The 18,802-nt window shown below is 34.1% G+C and overlaps 1 protein-coding gene and 2 pseudogenes across 1 annotated transcript; 1 reads left to right on the top strand and 2 right to left on the bottom strand.

Moving 5' to 3' along the window:
* The first annotated feature begins 221 nt into the window (after positions 1 to 221).
* Positions 222 to 5,732, top strand: LOC142617863 (G-type lectin S-receptor-like serine/threonine-protein kinase CES101; annotated as a pseudogene).
* A 7,215-nt stretch (positions 5,733 to 12,947) lies between these two features.
* On the bottom strand, positions 12,948 to 14,771 carry LOC142616042 (G-type lectin S-receptor-like serine/threonine-protein kinase CES101). Its single transcript, XM_075788932.1, has 6 exons — positions 14,753 to 14,771; positions 14,302 to 14,412; positions 13,992 to 14,191; positions 13,696 to 13,906; positions 13,237 to 13,471; positions 12,948 to 13,122 (listed from the first exon to the last, which is right to left on the bottom strand). Exons 1-6 carry the CDS (start codon positions 14,769 to 14,771, stop codon positions 12,948 to 12,950), a joined length of 951 nt encoding a protein of 316 aa, XP_075645047.1.
* Positions 14,772 to 14,900: 129 nt separating this feature from the next.
* On the bottom strand, positions 14,901 to 16,001 carry LOC142616041 (uncharacterized; annotated as a pseudogene).
* Positions 16,002 to 18,802: the final 2,801 nt, after the last annotated feature.

Here is an 18,802-nt window from a genome sequence, read left to right as displayed (position 1 = left end):
TGATGCTTACAACAAAAATTAATTAATATTTTAGCATGATTATAAAGTACAATCCTCCTAATAAATGATTCTACTTTGAAACCGTGTTGACCATGCTAAGTCACATCTATAAAGATAGGTAAAGAAATACGGTCTCCAAACCCCAAATATCTACGCTGCCTAAGCATTAAGTTTGAGTTCGAGCAAAGTGCTTTCCCTTTGGAGAAATTCAGAGTTCATTCATGGCTACGAATGAAAACCATCTTAAACTTGTGTTCTTGCTAATGTTATCATGCATGTGGATTTTCATTGCTGCAGCAAGGCCAAGGGACACTCTCAAATCAGGCGACACTCTTAATTTCTCAAGTCATCTAGTCTCTGCCAAAGGTGAATTCACTTTGGGGTTCTTCCACTCTGGAAGTACCAACAACATCTACTTGGGAATATGGTTCACCAATGACCCTACAAAAATTGTTTGGGTTGGCAACAGAAACGAACCTGTAATGAACACTGCTGCGGTTCTTACGTTGGAAGCCAAAGGAAATCTCAAAATTTTGCCCCAAGGTGGAGACGCAATATCTCTGTATTCTCATCAAGCAACCAACTACACATACACTCTCTTTGCAATTCTATTGGATTCAGGGAATTTTGTCCTGCAAGAGTTGGATTCCAATGGAACTACGCAAAGGGTTTTGTGGCAAAGTTTTGATGAGCCTACAGACACACTTCTGCCGGGGATGAAGTTAGGTGTCCACCGCAAGAATGGAAGACCTTCGTCACTTACCTCATGGTTGAACAAGCTTGTCCCAGTTCCAGGGCAGTTTTCTCTAGAGTGGGATCCCAAGGGTCGCCAGTTGATCATTCGGCGACAAGGGGTGGAGTTTTGGGCTAGTGGGGTCTTGAAAGGTGACAAATTTGAGTTCTTATCAGATGAATCCAAGCGCATGTATAATTTCACCATTGTTTCTAACGAGGATGAAGAATACTTGGTTAATGATATAAACCAAGGTGGACAATCAGCATGGTTTTTAAGTTCTGAGGGGAAACTTCTTAGTTTTGATGGATCCTATATTGCAGAAACTGAAAACTGTAATGGATACAGTACTGATGGAGGCTGCAAGAGATGGCTACCATCGTGTCGTCGTCGTGATGACATGTTTGATAAAAGATCTGGTTACTTCATACAAGGGCCTGAACCTAGCTTCTTGGATAATGACACTAAACTTACCATGAATGATTGCAGGGTTACTTGCTGGAACCTCTGTGGCTGTGATGCCTATACTTTCCTATATGTTAATGAGACTGGATGCAAATTTTGGGTGAAAAAGGGGGAATTCTTCCAAGACCTCTCTGGTATAATTCCAGCTCTTTATGTTCTAATACCAAAGTCTTCCCAAAATGGTATGTTTCTAAAGCTAATAAACTCTTGAGAAATTTTCACTTTAATTACATCTACTTATACTAGGAAAAAGATTGTTTCCATTTATAATGGATGCGTACTATGGTTTACATTAAATTTTGTAAAGTTTTAAATAATAGGAATTTTTTTTTAAATGACGTGATAATCTATATACTCACATATTTAAAGAATAAAGGATTAACTATAAAATGACAAAATGAAGACAACTTAAGATGAGTGAATCTCATTCCATTATTGTAGATACAAAAATTAATAAGAACCCAGTAATAGCGATATGAATATGTCAAAGTTAATTCATATCCCACTTGTTGCATGATTGTTGATATACATTTTTTGCAATTTTGATTCAACACAACAGTCAGTAGCAAATGATTCATGCAGATAAAATAACTAGTATACATAGTTACACAAAATTCTAACTTTTGACCCTAAATTGTATATACTTGCCCTTCCTCAAATATTTTAATCAAACCATCCCTTGCTCTATTTCCCCTAAAATATCATAAAAATCCATTATACAAACCAACAAAACAATTCATAAACCTAGATAATTGGAAAACTTTTAGACAAATCACAAATTTAGTCTAGAAAAAATATACCAACAAGATAATTACAAATGACAAATCCTTAGCAAAACAATCCGTTAGTGTAGCACCACCACCATCTTCTTCTTTAGTCGGCTGCATCTCTGCCTGCTTTTTTTTTTTTTTTTTACTAACCTCAGGAACTCCAGAGACTTCAATGCATGCATTCTCTCTATTTTGTAAAACAGAGAGAAGGCATGCACTGACAAAAGCACCTTGGAGATTGTGGCAAAGACGGCAACAACTCATTGTGGTTCTTGTGGCCAACATAAAAGCCACGTGCACTAATTTGTTTCTAGTTTATTTATTTATTTTTGTAGTCTGATCATATTCATAAAACTATCTTAAAAAAAACGTGTTGTAGTATTTTATTTCTTTGGGCTAAGCTTTTAAATTTTAATTCCTACCGAACTTTTTGGGCTGGTGAATGGATTGGATAATAGATTGGCATTTTTAAGAGTTTTCAAATGTTTTGGCTCTTGAACCTTTTACAAGTTCTTTGATTATATTTATAATTTATAAATATACAAAAATACGTAAGTTTATAAATATATATATATATATATATATTTATATATATAAAATCTAGAAACGGTACATTAGCAATGATCGATACCTATATATTTCATTTTTTTGACCAAACTAAATGATCTGATCTCTAGTATGGTATTCAAATTTTTTTTTTTTTCTTCGGAAAAAGGTATGGTATTCACTCCTTAGAGTGAATAACACAATAAAATTAAAATAAATGGTCACTAGTTGTTATTTGTTGTGCCAATTATTATTAGCATTAATTTTGTTGTAACTTTATTGTGTTAATAAATTACTAATATAAATATTTATGTGGCTTGTGGGTTATTAAAAAATAAAATAAAATAAAACTAAAGAAATAAATATAGGAATGGAAAATAAAAAAATATTAATTTTTATATAGTATAAAGATTCTTGACTTCGCAACTCAAGAAATAATTTGAATGGTCATGTAGGATAAATTCCTAAAAATTAATATTAGAATACATTCACAAATATGACATTACAATATGTATGTATTTTTTGGTCGACTGAAATCAACATTGGTGAAACTTTTTTTTGGTTATGCTTGCTCCCCCTAAGTTCAAATTTTGGTTCCATCCCTAGATTCATGAGTCATGAAAAATAGTGGTGGAACCAAATTTTTTGTTCCAAGTATACACATATATACTTAAAACATGGTTATTGATCAAAGATCACTTTGAAATTTTGCAAGCAATATATGAAAATAATATAATCTAATTGTGAATTTGTCAAAATTTGTATCTAATTAAAAAATATTGAATGGTGTATATATATATATATATATTCTTTTATTAAGTTATGTATAAGTATTCTTTAAATTATATCATTCATAATTAATATTTCATAAACATTTTATATCAATGTTTTTTGTTAAATAAACTAAAAATTACATAATAATAAATGTAATTTTAGATAAAAGAAAATGTGTACTAATGAATTAATTTTTGATAGATTAATTAAATAATAAATGTACTTCATATGCCTTAACCTATATAGTATAATGTAATTTTTTTTGAGAAGTAGTATAATGTAATTGATTAAGAAAAAACACATGTAATGTCATATATAACATAAATATATGATGATAAAACTAAATGAAAAACTTTTCTTTTGTTTACGGAGGTTAAAGTAGAATATATCCCACAGTTTGAAACATAAGAATCATAGCTTCTTTTCTTTAAATGGAAAAAAAATCCATATATTAATACACTTGCTAGCTCTGTAGATGCATAATGAAAAATCGTTCCTCAAAAAAGAAAAAAAAGATGCATAATGAAAAATAGTTTGCTTTGGGGAAAAAAAAAAGGAGTTAACGAAAATAAAAGAGACAATGATACTTTAAATGAGTTTTTGTACATTTCTTAATATGAAGGGGGTCCTTTAATAAAATTTATATATAATTTAAAAGTTTTATTAATAAAAAATAGGGAGAGGGTAAGAAATTGCCCCTGGCACGCCTTCTTTTACCCATTGACAATCACTATATGCAGGTACAAAGAAATGGATTTGGCTTGGTATAGCCCTAGGCGTCATTGCTCTAGTTATAATTTTCTTCTGCATCTTGTGCCACCTATCAAGAAGGAGAAATGTAATACTTCAAGGTGAATGCTTCACATATGTTATGCTCTTATTACAGTAAAATTTAGAATTTCCTGATGATCTCTAAAGCTCTGTATTAATCTAAATAGTGGAGAAGGATGCTAAGAGTGGCGATGGATTGCTTGAGTTGATGAACTCCGATACATTTACCACTGTCAATGAGCTTCAAAATGATAGAAAGCAGGGGAGTGATTTGAGAATATTCAGTTATAAATGCATCATGTCTGCGACAAATAGCTTCTCATTGGAAAACAAGCTTGGAGAGGGAGGCTTTGGACTTGTTTATAAGGTTAGGCCTACAAAACTCTTTGATGAAAGATGTTTTGACTGAATTGTTCAACATTGTGTGATGACTTATTGATTCTTTCATCAGGGAATATTTTCACAAGGGCAAGAAATAGCTATAAAGAGACTTTCAAGAAATTCAGGACAAGGAATGTTAGAGTTCAAGAATGAGTTGATACTTATATCTGAACTCCAACATATGAATCTTGTTCAACTTTTAGGTTTCTGCATTCATGGAGAAGAGAGAATGTTAATCTATGAATACATGCCAAATAAAAGCTTGGACTACTTTCTCTTTGGTTAGGAAGACATGCCTTTTATATAACACTTGATTTTCTTTTTTCTTTTTTCCATCAAGTAATTTGTTGATGTATATGATTGCTCAAAGTAAATTACTAGTCTTATTCTACAATTTATATCTTATAGATTCAACCAAAAGCAAAATGTTAGATTGGCCTACACGTTTAGCATAATTGAAGGAATTGCTCAAGGATTGCTTTACCTCCACAAGTATTCAAGATTGAGAGTAATCCATAGAGATTTGAAAGCTAGTAATATTCTCCTAGATGAAAATATAAACCCCAAAATATCCGATTTTGGTATGGCAAGAATTTTCCAACAAAATGAATTGGAAGCAAATACTAGGAGGATTGTGGGGACATAGTAAGTAAACTAATTCATACCTTCTTATACTTGTTTCACTTTCTATGCTAAATATTATTGTTTCCACATAATGATGTTAGACTTAAAACTTGTTTTATGATTTGATGTTAGTGGATACATGTCTCCTGAGTATGCCATGGAGGGAGTTTTCTCTATAAAATCCGATGTCTACAGTTTTGGAGTTCTATTGCTGGAAATCGTGAGTGGTAGGAAAAGCAACAATTTCTACCACACTAAGCACTTGGTCAATCTTGTTGGATATGTACGTGAAAAATGAATCAGCTTGGATGATTTTGTGATATTTATTGTATCTCTGACACTCTGTTATCTTGTTTCAGGCATGGGAATTATGGAAAGAAGATGCCATGTTAGACTTAATGGATCCAACACTTAGTGATTCATTCATCAAGGATCAGATGCTTCGATGCATTCATGTTGGTCTCCTATGCGTAGGAGATAGTGCAATTGATCGACCAACAATGTCAGATGTTATAGCTATGTTGGCAAATGATAGTTTGACACTACCTTTGCCTGAAAAACCCATATGTTCTATTGCTAGAAAAGCAATTGAAGCACATATATGTGAGAAAGAATCGGAAAATTATTCTATATATGGGTTATCCATTTCCAATATGGTTGCACGATAAAGGCATTGTTGTATAATAATTATATACTTATGAGTATGTTAATGCTGGTTTTTGATAATTAGCCATTAAATAGTTCCAGTGAACTAAATGTTTTTTTATTAAATATTTATTGTAATACATACTCAAATTCAAATAAATAAGGCGAAAACATCATTTTGGTCCCTACATTTTAAGGTCACAATCAATTTAGTCTCTATATTTTGATAACAGTCAATTTAATCTCTATTATTTTTAACTTGTAGTCAATTTGATTCCTACCGTTATCCCACTAACGGAATATCTTACATGGCAAACGGTTTGTATAGCTGGCACACTTGATGCTTACATGGCTAATAAAATAATATTAAAAAAAATTTTAATTTGTATTTAAAATGGCACATAGCATTGAATAAAAATCTAAAATTTTAATTTTAAAGAAATAAAAAACGATTTTTTTTATAGGATAAGAAAAAGAAAAAAGAAAAAGAAAAAGAAACATGAACCTAGATCTGGTGAACCATGAACATGGACCCAGAAAAATGAACCTCCTTCATTGTGACTTAAAGTACAAAGCATTGTTGTCTTGCTTCCGATTTGAGGGAACGAATCGGGTTGAGAAGCTTGGACAAGAGGATTGGGGCAGCGTCCTTCTAAGAGTGATAGATGATGCCAACTTTGGAATTAGATCAAAGAGTGTTTCAAATTAATACTATAGACTATTTGTTAAAGTGTATAATCCAAACCCATTTCTGGGTGTTCCTTGTTCATAGATCAAGAACCCTTAGAAACCTCAAAGGCCTTGCTCTCATCAAGTCCACTTTCAACTCTCTCAAGTTGTCTATTTCCAGTGAGACTCACTTTGATTTTGATGCTCTTTCTCAAAAAGCTATGGAATTGCTTCTTAAGCTAGACTCTATTCAAGTAAATCATTCATGGGTATTTGTTATTTTGTTCAAAGTTCGGCTCTTTTAAAAAAAAAAAAAAAATTATGTGGGTTTTGTTTTCACGGTATCTTCAAGAATCTAGATTAGATAGATTGTTGTCATTCTCTAGAATTGTGTTTTAGTGAGTTGACTCAGTCTGATCCTGCCGAATCAAGTGGAGCATTCCAATTTCAGTAACATTGTTTTCGAACTTATGCCGAGAGTTGAGTCTGGGTTTGATCTGGGATTTGTATACATTTGTGTTTTTGTATGTTTGGTTGCTAAGAAATGTAAGAAAAGAAAAGAAAATCTTGGGGCTTGTTTGGTGCCCCATTCCAAACTCACATTTTTACATTTTAAATATTATACACATTTTTATACAATTTTTCACTCTTACGTATTTCAAAAAACTACAAAAATCTCATCTCAAACTACTCTACCAAACACCCCATTGATGTTTTAAAATTTGTGTTTTCTTGTTATATTTTTCTGATTTAGATTTTTTTTCCAATTTAAATGTTGATATGGAGGTTTAAAAATAATAATAAATTGTTTAAAAAAAAATGAAGACGTGGCATTTTTTAGTATCTATTAAATTATTATTATTATTATTATTATTACTAGTCGTTAAACCGTGCTATGCTCAGAAATCTACCTATTTGTGAGGTAGACTAAAATAATTTTATAAAATCTTAAATTGATTAAGAAACTAACCATTACATGATTTGCTCTTGTATGACTTCAATTTATACCACAATTTGATGAATAAGTCATTGCTTGAATGTCAATGGCTTACAAAAATTTGTCAGACAATTTAGATATGGCAAAAAATAACTTAAAAATTCTGATATTAAAATTTCTAAAAGACTAAAAAATATTAAAGAATCAAACGATTCACGACTTAGAAATAAATTGGAAAAAACAAAATATATATAACTTAAAAATAGAAAAATATAAGAAAAAGATTGAGTCACATTCAAAAGAATAATCCATGGTTATAAGTTTGCACCTATCATAAAATATCGCGTTAGTGAAGTAGAGAGATAATAATAATAATAATAATAATAATAATAATAATAATAATAATATCAATGTATTAGTTGGAGCTTAAGTTGGACTTATTAGAGGGATATAGTTTCACTCTTTGTTAAGTTTGAATTAAACAAAAATAATGTTGTTTAAAAAAATGATGAGTTTGAGTTTAAGTTGGACTTGTTAGAGAGATAGAGTTTCGCTCTATCTCTTTAACAAAAATAATTTTATTTAAATAAAATGATAATTTTATTTAAATATTTTACTGATGTGGAAAATTGTGAGAGTTTCAAAAGTTTCGGTTATATATATATATAATATAGATTATTATTATTATTATTATTATTATTATATTAGACATGTCAAATTCAAGTGTGCCAACTGTACATTTTGTTTGTCATGTAGATATTTTCGTTAGTGGGTTAACGGTAGAGACCAAAATGATCACAAGTTGAAAATAACAATAACCAAATTGATGGCTATCAAAATGTATGGACCAAAATAATTGTGACTTTAAAATTTAGGGACAAATGGTGTTTTCGTCAATAAATAATTACTGAAATTTCTTTTTTATCACATAGATTCTCTTAGAGCATTAGCATTGGAGGGTGTAAAAACCCTCCAATTGCTATTTTACCCACTAAAGCCTTAAAAACCCCCCACATCCGGGTATGTAAACTTTTTTTTTTGGCATAAATACACTTTTAGTCTCTACATTTTGACTGTTTAACCATTTTGGTCCCTACATTTTCATTTTACCACTTTTAATCCCTAAACCAATTAACGCGTGACATTTAAGTCTTTTTCGTCACCCAACTAACAGAAAATGCTGACGTGGCTGACGGCACAGTAAAATAATAATTAAAAAATCTATTTTGGCATTAAAAAATTGCCACGTCAGCATTTAAATGAAAAAAAATTAAAAAAAAAATTAAAAACAAAAAATCACATTAATGAAGATCTAAGAGTGCCTTGAACAAGAACAACAAGAACACAACCTAGATCTAAGAACACAACCCAGAAATTAAGAAAAAGAAAAAGAAAAATAACAACAACAACAACAAACAACCATTCAAGACCGAATTCGCCAACTTCGTTTGCATTGCAACAGCGCAAACAAACCAAACTCATCTTCAAATCCAAACACACCGGCCAAAGAAACCCCACACCCACAAGAACACTCGGTCGAAGTAATCACTCAGATCCGAGACTACCTAGATCGGAAAGAAAAACCCACTTCGGTTTTGAATGTTAATTCAAACAACCATTCCATTCGAGCGTTGTAGGCGAAGGATGTTGCTAAGAATCGAGAGTTTTTGAGCGATCTGGAAGAGGTGTTGGGGAATCTTTGATTAGGGTCAAAGTCGGGAGAGGAGTATGAAGAAGGGGAGCCATTGTTGAAGGAGGAGGAGAAAGAAGGAGCGCTAATGGAGGAAGAGATGTAAGGGCGGAAGGAGCGGGGTTGGAGCTTTGGCGGCATCATTTTGGCTTGTCAGAATCAGAGCTAGACTCTGTTTTTGCTTGTGTATGAGATTGAAGAAAAGGATCTGAGATGAGTCACGGTTGGTTGCTTCGTTAAGCTTTAGCGCCGGAGTATAGAGTATTTTGGAGTTGGAGATTTGGGAGATTTGGGAGTAGGGGTTTGGAAATGGGTGATGTGATTGAGCGATTTGGAGCCGCTGGATTGTTGATCTAGCGAATGGTATTGCTGCAACATATTGCGAAGAGAAGTAGCACTAGGAGGCCACTGCTACAATAGTAGTAGGTGGAACTCGATTGTAGAGCCCTAACACAATTCAAACAACAAACCCAGATTTGAGACTAAATTTTTTGGGTTTATTTTGTGTTTGTTGCCTAAAAAATATAGGGTTATGGGTTTGTTGGAGATGGTTTGTTTACTAAGTTTATGGGTTTGATTTGTGAAAATCATGTGGATTAGTGATTTGCTGGAGAATTCGGTCTTGAATGGTTGTTTGTTGTTGTGTGTATTGTTTTTATTTTTATTTTTTAATTTCTGGGTTTGTGTTTTTAGCTGGGTTGTGTTCTTAGATCTGGGTTGTGTTCTTGTTCAAGGCACTCTTAGATCTCCATTCATGTGATTTTTTGTTTTTAATTTTTTTGCATTTAATTAAAATTAATAAATTAATTTTTTTTTAATTTAAATGCTGACGTGGCAATTTTTTAATGTCAAAATAGAATTTTTAATTATTATTTTACTGTGCCGTCAGCCACGTCAGCATTTTTTGTTAGTTGGGTGACGGTAAGGACTTAAATGTCACGCGTTAATTGGTTTAGGGACTAAAAGTGGTAAAATGGAAATATATGGACCAAAATGGTAAAACAGCTAAAATGTAGGGACTAAAAGTGCATTTACGCCTTTTTTTTTTTCATCCTAGCTACAGTGAGGTTATATGCAACCTCACTGTTCATGAGGATGTAAAAATTATATAATTTTTTAATCTCTTCTCTCTTCCTCTCACTTCAGACTCTAACCTCTCTCTCTTCTTTTTATTTATTTATTTTTTCCCTCATCTCTCTCTCATGCTCTCTTCCTCTCATGGCTGACAGTGAAGCTTTTTTTCTTTTTTGGTTGGTGGTTGTTAGGATGTATGTGGTGGTAGGTGGGTTGGGAGTGGTGGCTAGGGTGTTGGCTGGTTGGGCTTGGACGAAATTGGTGGCTAGGTTGGGAGTGGTGGACGGAGTGGTGCTAGATCGTTTTTGGGTTTGCAGCCGCTCGCCGTGGGTCTAGGCTTGCTGGCAGTGGGGGATTTTTTTTTGTGTTGTGTTGTGTTTTGCTCATAGTCATGATCTTCCACAAACCCCACAGTGGTGGATGGGTTTTGATGTGGGATAGGCAAAATGTGGGTTTTGGTGGTTGTTGATGTTTGTGGTGGTTGGTGATGATGAGTGCTTTTTGTGGTGGTTAGTTGCAGTGGTTGTAGTGGTGGGGGTTGAGTTTTGATGGTTATCGTTTGGATTTTTAGTGGTGGTGGCGGCAATTATTTTTGGTTAATTTTGGTGGTGGCAATTATTTTTGGGAGTAATTTTGGGGGTGACAAATTGGGGTTTGTACCAAGACGAGAATGCCAAAGTGCGAGAGAAGGTAAGGAAGAAACTGCAGCAGCAGCAGAAACAGGAGCAACTGGTGGAAGATGAAGATTGTCCATGGGAAACATATGCCCAACTCTAGAACTCGTCCTAAGCTCCTGCCCTGTCCTTGGATCTTGCACAGTACATCTAGAATAGTAAAAAATAAGGCGATATCCTAGTTCAGCTAATTGTCCCACATAGCATAAATTATAGGATAGGTCAGGTACATGGAAGACCCCAGGAACAGAGAGGTTGGAGGTCAAAACAAAACCTAGTCTATTTCCAAGCATGGTGGAACCATCGGCTATATGAATATTAAGAGGATGTGGTCCAGGGTCAAGTTTGGAGAATAATGATGATTGAGGTGTCATGTGATTTCAACAGGTAGAATCAAAAAGCCAAGTGTGAGACTTACCAGGTAAAACTGAGAGAGCAGTGGAAAAAGATACATTACCAGCCATACAAACAGCCTGAGCTATGATGTCTTGTAGTTCAGTGGGGGAGAGGTTAATAGTGGATCCAGAGGACTGGGACTCAACTGAAATGGAAGGCATCGGCGGAGTAGACTCAGCATTAGCAACAACAATAGTAGATTTGTTGCGACAGTAACAAGTCTCAATAGTATGGCTGGGAAGCTTGCAATAGTTGCAGAACTTTTTGTTAGTCTACTTGCGACGATTGCTAGAGCCAGAGGAATCAAACCTTGATTGTAGAGGTTGCTCTATGGGTGGAGTAGAAGGAGTAATGGCCAGAACATTAAGCTTCTTCTGGGCTTGAAGGTTACAAGACGAGCTTCTTCTCCAACTAACTTGTTTACAGTAGTATCAAGAGAAGGAGAAGGACTGCGATTAAGAAGCTGACCTCGGATGGGCTCATAGTCCTTGTGAAGTGACATTAGGATTCATAGAGACGAAATTCATCTCTAATGGTGGCATATTGTTGAGCATCCTTTGAGCATGCCCAAGTTGGATCAAAAAGGTCAATTTGGTCCCAAATGAAGCGAAGCCGATCATAGTAGTCATTGATGGATTGCCTTAGTTCTTGCCTGAGTTGATGTAATTCAACCACTAACTGATATTTCATGGATCCGTGAGTAGTGAAGTATCTTTTGGCCAACATATCGCATGCCGATTTTGCATCATCAAAGTTGCCCAACAGATTGGAGATGGAGGAAATAGAAGTGTTCCGAATCCATGTGAGGATCATGTGGTTGTGACTATCCCATTCAATCATACGACTGAGGAACACAACATCGTCTTCACTTGCCCCCTTAACAGGAATAGTGATTGCACCAGTACAATATTGCCAGAGCATGCGACCCTTAAGAAAACTGCGTATAGCATGAGACCAAGAAAAGTAATTCTTATTCCCTTCCAATATATTATTGATGGGGCGAGGACGAAAAATATCATTTTTATCCATTTAAAGACACAATATGCAAAAACAAACTGCAAAAATTGAAATCTACGTGAAAAATTAGGTAAGGAGAACCTGGACTGCAAAAGTTAACTCTTGACAAAAGTCAACGGTCAGTCAACAGTTCGTCAAAGTCAATAGTCCCTCGGTCAACAGTTAGAGGTGATGACGTCAATAGATGATTGGATGCTGATGTAAGTTAGGGCTGATGTGGCTTTGCTGACGTCACGGCTGACATCAGCCTAGAGTAGTTGATGGCGTGTGGGGGTGTTAGTTGCAACGTAGATCCTTTAAGTGGTGCGTGGGGGCACGTGCGGTCTTCGATGGCTTCGAGGCTTCCATGAGTGTTTAGGTCGGTGCAAGATGATCTCAGTGGTACCTACAGAAAATTAATCGGAGCAATATTCGCATCGGTGATGAAAAAAGCAGTGGTCTTTACGGTGTGGAACTCCTTAACGGTGGCGGTTGCAGGTTCGGAACCCAAGGACGACGGCTAGAAGATGTAGGAGGTTCAATAGTGAAAGGTTGTGGCGGCTGCTGTGATGGCGGAAGTGATGTTGAAAATGAAGTAACAACAATAAAGACAAGACTGCTAAGGAAAGGTCAGAGCAGTGGCTCTTATACCAAGTTAGAAATACTGAATTCAATTGTATTGTATTTCTTAGTAAAAGAATATACATGAGTGTCTTTATATAGGAGGCAGATGTGTGCAGTACAAGTATGTGTGTTATACAAGTAATCTAGGTGAGTGTAAAGCCCACAACACTAAAACACGTTAACAATATATATTACGTACATATCCTACTAGATTAAGTGCATGCTCATTATCATAGAAATTGTTGTTTTTTCTACTGCTCACAATTTCAAGCATTAAAACTCCAAAGCTATAAACGTCTGATTTTATAGAGAACACACCCTCCATAGCATATTCAGGAGACATGTAATACAAGAAAACACAAGATGAACATTTTTATTTGAAAAAAGAATTGATGAACTTAAAAGGGTGGTAGTCTTTAGCATTATTTACTTTTTTATAGAAGAATAGCGTATAGTGAACTTACTATGTCCCAAAAATTTTATTAGTATTTGCTTCCACTTCATTTTGCTTGAAAATTCTTGCCATGCCAAAATCAGAAATCTTTGGATTCATACTTTGATCAAGAAGTATGTTACCGGCTTTTATATCTCTATGAATTACTTTCAACCTTGAATATTTATGGAGATAGATCAATCCTTGAGCAATTCCTTTAATTATTTTGAAACGTTTCTTCCAATATAGTAGCTTGTTTTGATTGGAATCTGGCCAATATAAAAGTTAAATCTGACCAATAATATACTTGATATAAAGTAATACAGATAAGTGTATAAATTTTATGAAGATAACTAATGAAGCCTTAAGATGAATAAAATTTAATGTTTTCCAAACCAAATAGGAAGTAGTTTAAGCTTTTATAATTGTATTAATTCTATGAAGAAAACAAATGAAGTTTTTAGATGAAAAAAAAAATTAATGTTTTTCAAACCAAATAGGAAGTAGTCCAAGCTTTTGTTGGGCATGTATTCATAGACTAGCATCCATTCTTCTCCAAAAATGCAACAACACAAAAGCTTAACAAGATTCATGTGTTGGAGTTTAGATATGAGTATCAACTCATTCTTGAACTCAATTATGCCTTGCCCTAAATTTCTTGATAGTCGCTTTATGGCTATTTGTTGACTTGTTAGCAATGTTCTCTGTTGTGATGATCAAACAAGGTTTAGTCACTGTTGGACATAAGTTAATTTATACATCTTTACTTAGAAAATTTTTGGGGCTTACCATGTAGACAAGTCCAAAACCTCCCTCTCCAAGCTTGTTTTCTAATGAGAAGTTGTTAGTGGCAACCTCGATACATTTGTAACTAAATATAGTTATATTAGATCCATCCTTTCCATCATTTGGAAACTCATTCACATCAATATATCTATTTGAAATCACTAAATTACACAATTCTTTTTCTTCCATGGTTTCGTTATGTCCTGTATAAATTTACTTAAAATCGAAGCTTCCATTTCAAGCTAACAAATAATAATGAAAAAAATGTGAAATGATTTCTCTAACAAATTCAATTTATATGTGAATTATTTACCTTGAAGCACAACTTTTCTCTTTCTTAGTTGACAACAATAGCACATTATATTGGAAAAAGTTACAAAAGCAATGGCAATTACAATACCAATCCATATCCACTTGCTTTTTCCTACAGGTCATAAATAGCTGTGGTTAGTAATCATTTGAGAAATTCTCTCTAAATAAAATTTTATATTATTGCATACCGATAGTGTTCAAATAGGATAAGAATAATGCTAGTGATATAAATTATTTTACAAATTACTGATGTGATGAGTGATTATTGGTAAATAAAAAAAATGATATTAGTGGTGGGTCTAAATGAAAACCAATAAAAGGTTGACCACATCAACATTTTGTAAAAATGTTATAAAATAGTTTGTGGCTATAGCATTACTCATAAGATAATTTGAGACTTTCATCTTTGAAATAGAATTGTTAGGTTTGAGTAGGAGCTGCTTAAAATTAACTTGTTTGGAGAGTTTGCATTGTTATTCATAGCACAAAAGACTATTAAACATACCACTCTGAGAAGCCTTTGAAGTTATATTATTGGGATGCGCTGAATTTGAAGGCTCTGGCGTTATGAGATAAAGATGTTCTGATCCTGACGAATCGTCAGGAAGTGAGGTTGAAATATTTGTCTAAATTGGCACCCTGTTGCATTTTTATGTAAATAATAAAAAGCCACATAGCTACTGTTGTTCTAGCAAATAACTTGACAGTCACTGAGGGCAAGATTTGTGTCTGGAGTAGTATAATAGTAGTCTTCTTCACTAGTGAAAAAACCACTTTTAAAATTAACTGTGCACCATTATGCCTACACTCTGGCTGATTCGACCTTTGACACCCTCCATCAATGTTATATCCACAACATTTATCTGCTCCATACGGCTCCGTTTATGTAATTTTCCACTAATTGCCCCGTAGGAGTAAGCACTAAGTACCCACGTCTATGGCGGACTTTGATTTTTATACATGAGAGAGAATGATTCTTCATCCCCATTTGAAACAACGTTGAAATTATACATAGATGTTAGATGTGGTAAAATATTTTCAAATTGGTTGTCTCTTGATGCTTAATGACTCCACTTTTCCAGTGAACCACCCCTCGATGCTTAATGACCAATTGGCACTCCTTGGGGTCCCATTCAAGAGTGAAAGCCCCTGCATTTAGGATGTCCGAAGTTAAACACGATGTGAGTGACCAATTTTGACCCCTAATTTCATTCCTTGTATAAGCATGAAGTTCAGGTGATCAAAACTTTGTGATAACACCCGCTTTGTAGATCCATTGGAGAATTTGGAATACACTTCATTGAAGACAAATTTGCCAGAATCCAATAAAGTAGCGACAGTCTTATTGGTAGCGGAAGAGAATAGCTTAATAGGAATCCCACCTAATTGGCGCCTAATTCTCAATACTACATCATTGTTTTCCAAAATAACCTCGTCGGAGTCGTTAACAATAAGAATGCCTAGAATTGCATACCATATATATTGAAACCTATCATTGGGTAAAACTAGAAGTACATTCAAATATGTGTAGTTACCCAACGACATGAAATCCAAACTAAACCTCCCATTTGGAGAATGTAGCTGAGACCCAGTAAAGGAGCTAATCGTACCGCCTGGTTTGATGTATTGGGCATGAGAAGTCCAAAAGGATGAGAAGAAGAGCAAGAACAGAAATTTGAGAAGGGTTAAGTGGGTAGCCATGATTGACCACTGAATTCCTCCAGTTGCAGAAGTGGAAATGAAAATAGAAAAGTCATGATTGTTTCAAATTTAATTTTGAGATTCTACGAGAGAACAGTTGCTAGATCTTTGAGGTGTACTCATATAAAAAAACACCAATAGGATGAAAAAGATAGATGCGTGTGTATCTTCGCCTTCAATAATAACAGACTAAAGGATGTAAAAAAATCACTTCTCATTAATTGGTATAACGAAAGTGAACGCTGAAAAAGCGTATAGAGATATGCCACATTTTTGCCTACAATGTACACTTAATTTATAAGTTGCTATTCATGTAAACTAGTAAGTAGTTATTGTCCAAAATAAAAATAGTAATGTTAAAAAATTATAAACATTTTTGAAATACTTGCCTGCAATGTACATACATTTTTGGATTCTCTGTCAAAACGTTTTATTTTTTCTCAATTTTAAATATGATATACTCTTTTAAAAGACTTGATTTTGGTTTAGGGTTATTTTTTTGGTCTAGCACCACCCATCTATAGCTCCGTTCAACCACATCCTCAATGTATGCGCAACAATTTGCCTCTCCCTCTTTTATTTTCTTCTCACAAAACCTAAACCCAATGCATTAAACTTCTAATCCACTTCTTCCTCCAGCAATGTCTCCATCTGCTCCTCCTTCTCCTTACCTCTCCGGGCAGCATCCGCTCACCAAGTTGAGTTTTTCATTAGTTTTGAGTGAACTTCTGGCTTTATGGGTTTAGTATTTAATTGGATTTTATGAGTTTTGTGTGTTTTTAGTGGAAATTTGAGGTTTTTAATTCATAGATTTACGGAGATATATAGTGAATTATTCAATAGTTTGATTAGCTCAATTTTTACTTTAAATAACTGAAAAATTATGCTTATCTCCTTAAATAACCCCTAAATCCTAGGTCTCTACGGATGGAGAAAGAAGGTTCAGTGAGGACTTGGGGATTTTTACATACTAATATTGCCAATGACCAAATTTTCTCGAATTTGTCCTTCAAATATTTCTCTAATGCATGCCTTACAAGGTTCTCATAGCATAAAAGTATTTAGTATATATTCTATCCTTCTGTACATTGATCTGCTGGTATGGTTGTCACTCATGCACAACCCGTGGTTGAAGTTATAAGCATGGAGAACGGTGTTGTGTGCTATAGTGTTGAGTTTTATTGTGATGATGACGTGAAATATTGATCTCCAATCTCACCTGTTAATGTCCTCTGTTTTATTTTTCTCCACTTTACAATGGACCTTTGAGGACTTACATTGAAGGTTTGCGTTTATTTTCATATTTTCTCATCAGGTCCTTTTCTGTTTTTGTGTGTGTGTGGGCCGTGCTTGCGTGCAAATTTGAGTAATAAAATTGCTCAACATAATTTCATCGTGTGGTTATCTTAGTTTTAAAATATAGTCACCAAGTTGCAAGTTACAGGAAATAAGAAATATTTCTAATTGCTCCAGTATTTCTACAAAGTGAAAATTTGTATCTTATTCTAAGTTGCATGTTTAAGATTGATTCAGGAGGGAAAAGAGTATTTGATCTCAATCAGTTCTGATTGTTCTTGTTTTGTTTGTGAAGTTAATCTAGATATATTAGATCGTGCTCCACTTATTTATTTGGGTGAGTTGAAGCATCCTTTCCAAGTTTGACAAAATGGTTGGTTGTCTCTGCAAAAGGTGGGTTGATTCCATTGAGTGTGTTTATTTTTCTATTGCATTTCAGTGACATTCAATTACAAACTTTTAAATTAATTTGCACTTACAGTTGACTTGCATTGCATTTAGGGGGTTTGAATTAGAATTCAACTAACATTTTATATATAAAGATGTATTTATATGAAAACCATTTTACTAAATTTAGGTTATATTCTAATTTAGAATTCAGATAGTTCTTACAAAGATAACACCGCAGAAAATGCCCTTACACTTTTTTAAAACTTGAAACACGTGAAGGGAAAATTTGTCAGATGCAGACTGCACCAGACATTCAACAACAATCAGCAAGTGAATCAGGGCTGGTTAGCCACAATTCTTTATTAGGAGTAGTATTAATTCCTTTTCATACAACCTTTTCAAAGCTTGAAACACGTGGAGGAGGTCGGTGATACCATAGTTAGAATTTTCAGGGAAAATTTTCTACTATTATTATTTTTTTATTTTAAAAAGACTATTGGATGAAAATTTCATTATTGACCCTAAAGATAGAGTAATCTTTTCGTCTTTGCATCGTGGCATTATTGTGACCAAGATAAGATAACGCGAAGAAGATTATTATTATTATTATTATTATTATTATTTTTGATCGGAAAGACTTCAAAACTTTTATTGAACTAAGGTAAAAACAGTACATCATGTAGAATAGTTTGTTCTAAAAAATAAGGATTCTCTTCTATCTAAACAGAAAGATCACTTATGCCCAAAGCATGTTTAGCTAAAAGATGGGCTGTTCTATTGCCTTGCCGATGAACATGGGAGAACTCCACTTGGCGAAAACCATGAGAAGCAAATAGAGATTCATAAACCATAGCAGCAACCGATGAGGGGGGAGGAGAAACCTCATTCAGGGCATTCATCAGGGTCAAGGAATCACCTTCAAGGATAAAGTCTTGGATCATAATCTTCTCTATTCTCTCCTGCTCCCATTTAGGTTCCATCAATCCGTACCAGATCATATCCATGAAAGAGTTGAAATTTATTGCCAAGCTCGATGGAAATAGCTTTGACATGATCCAGACTTCTCAGGCCGATTCGCACCCCCAAAAAAGATGACCTGAAGACTCCAATTCCTG

This window comes from Castanea sativa, chromosome 11, assembly GCF_040712315.1.
Source record: "Castanea sativa cultivar Marrone di Chiusa Pesio chromosome 11, ASM4071231v1".
In the NCBI taxonomy this organism is placed as follows: Eukaryota; Viridiplantae; Streptophyta; class Magnoliopsida; order Fagales; family Fagaceae; genus Castanea; species Castanea sativa.
The sequence above is the reverse complement of the archived record's forward strand: the minus strand, read 5'-3'. Positions and strand labels throughout refer to the sequence as shown.

Coding starts and splice junctions, on each gene's coding strand:
- LOC142616042 (XM_075788932.1), bottom strand. Junction 13,907..13,991: donor GTTTTGGACTTGTCTACATG/GTAAGCCCCAAA, acceptor TCATCACAACAG/AGAACATTGCTAACAAGTCA. Junction 13,472..13,695: donor CTTGGACTACTTCCTATTTG/GTTTGAAAAACA, acceptor TATATTGGCCAG/ATTCCAATCAAAACAAGCTA.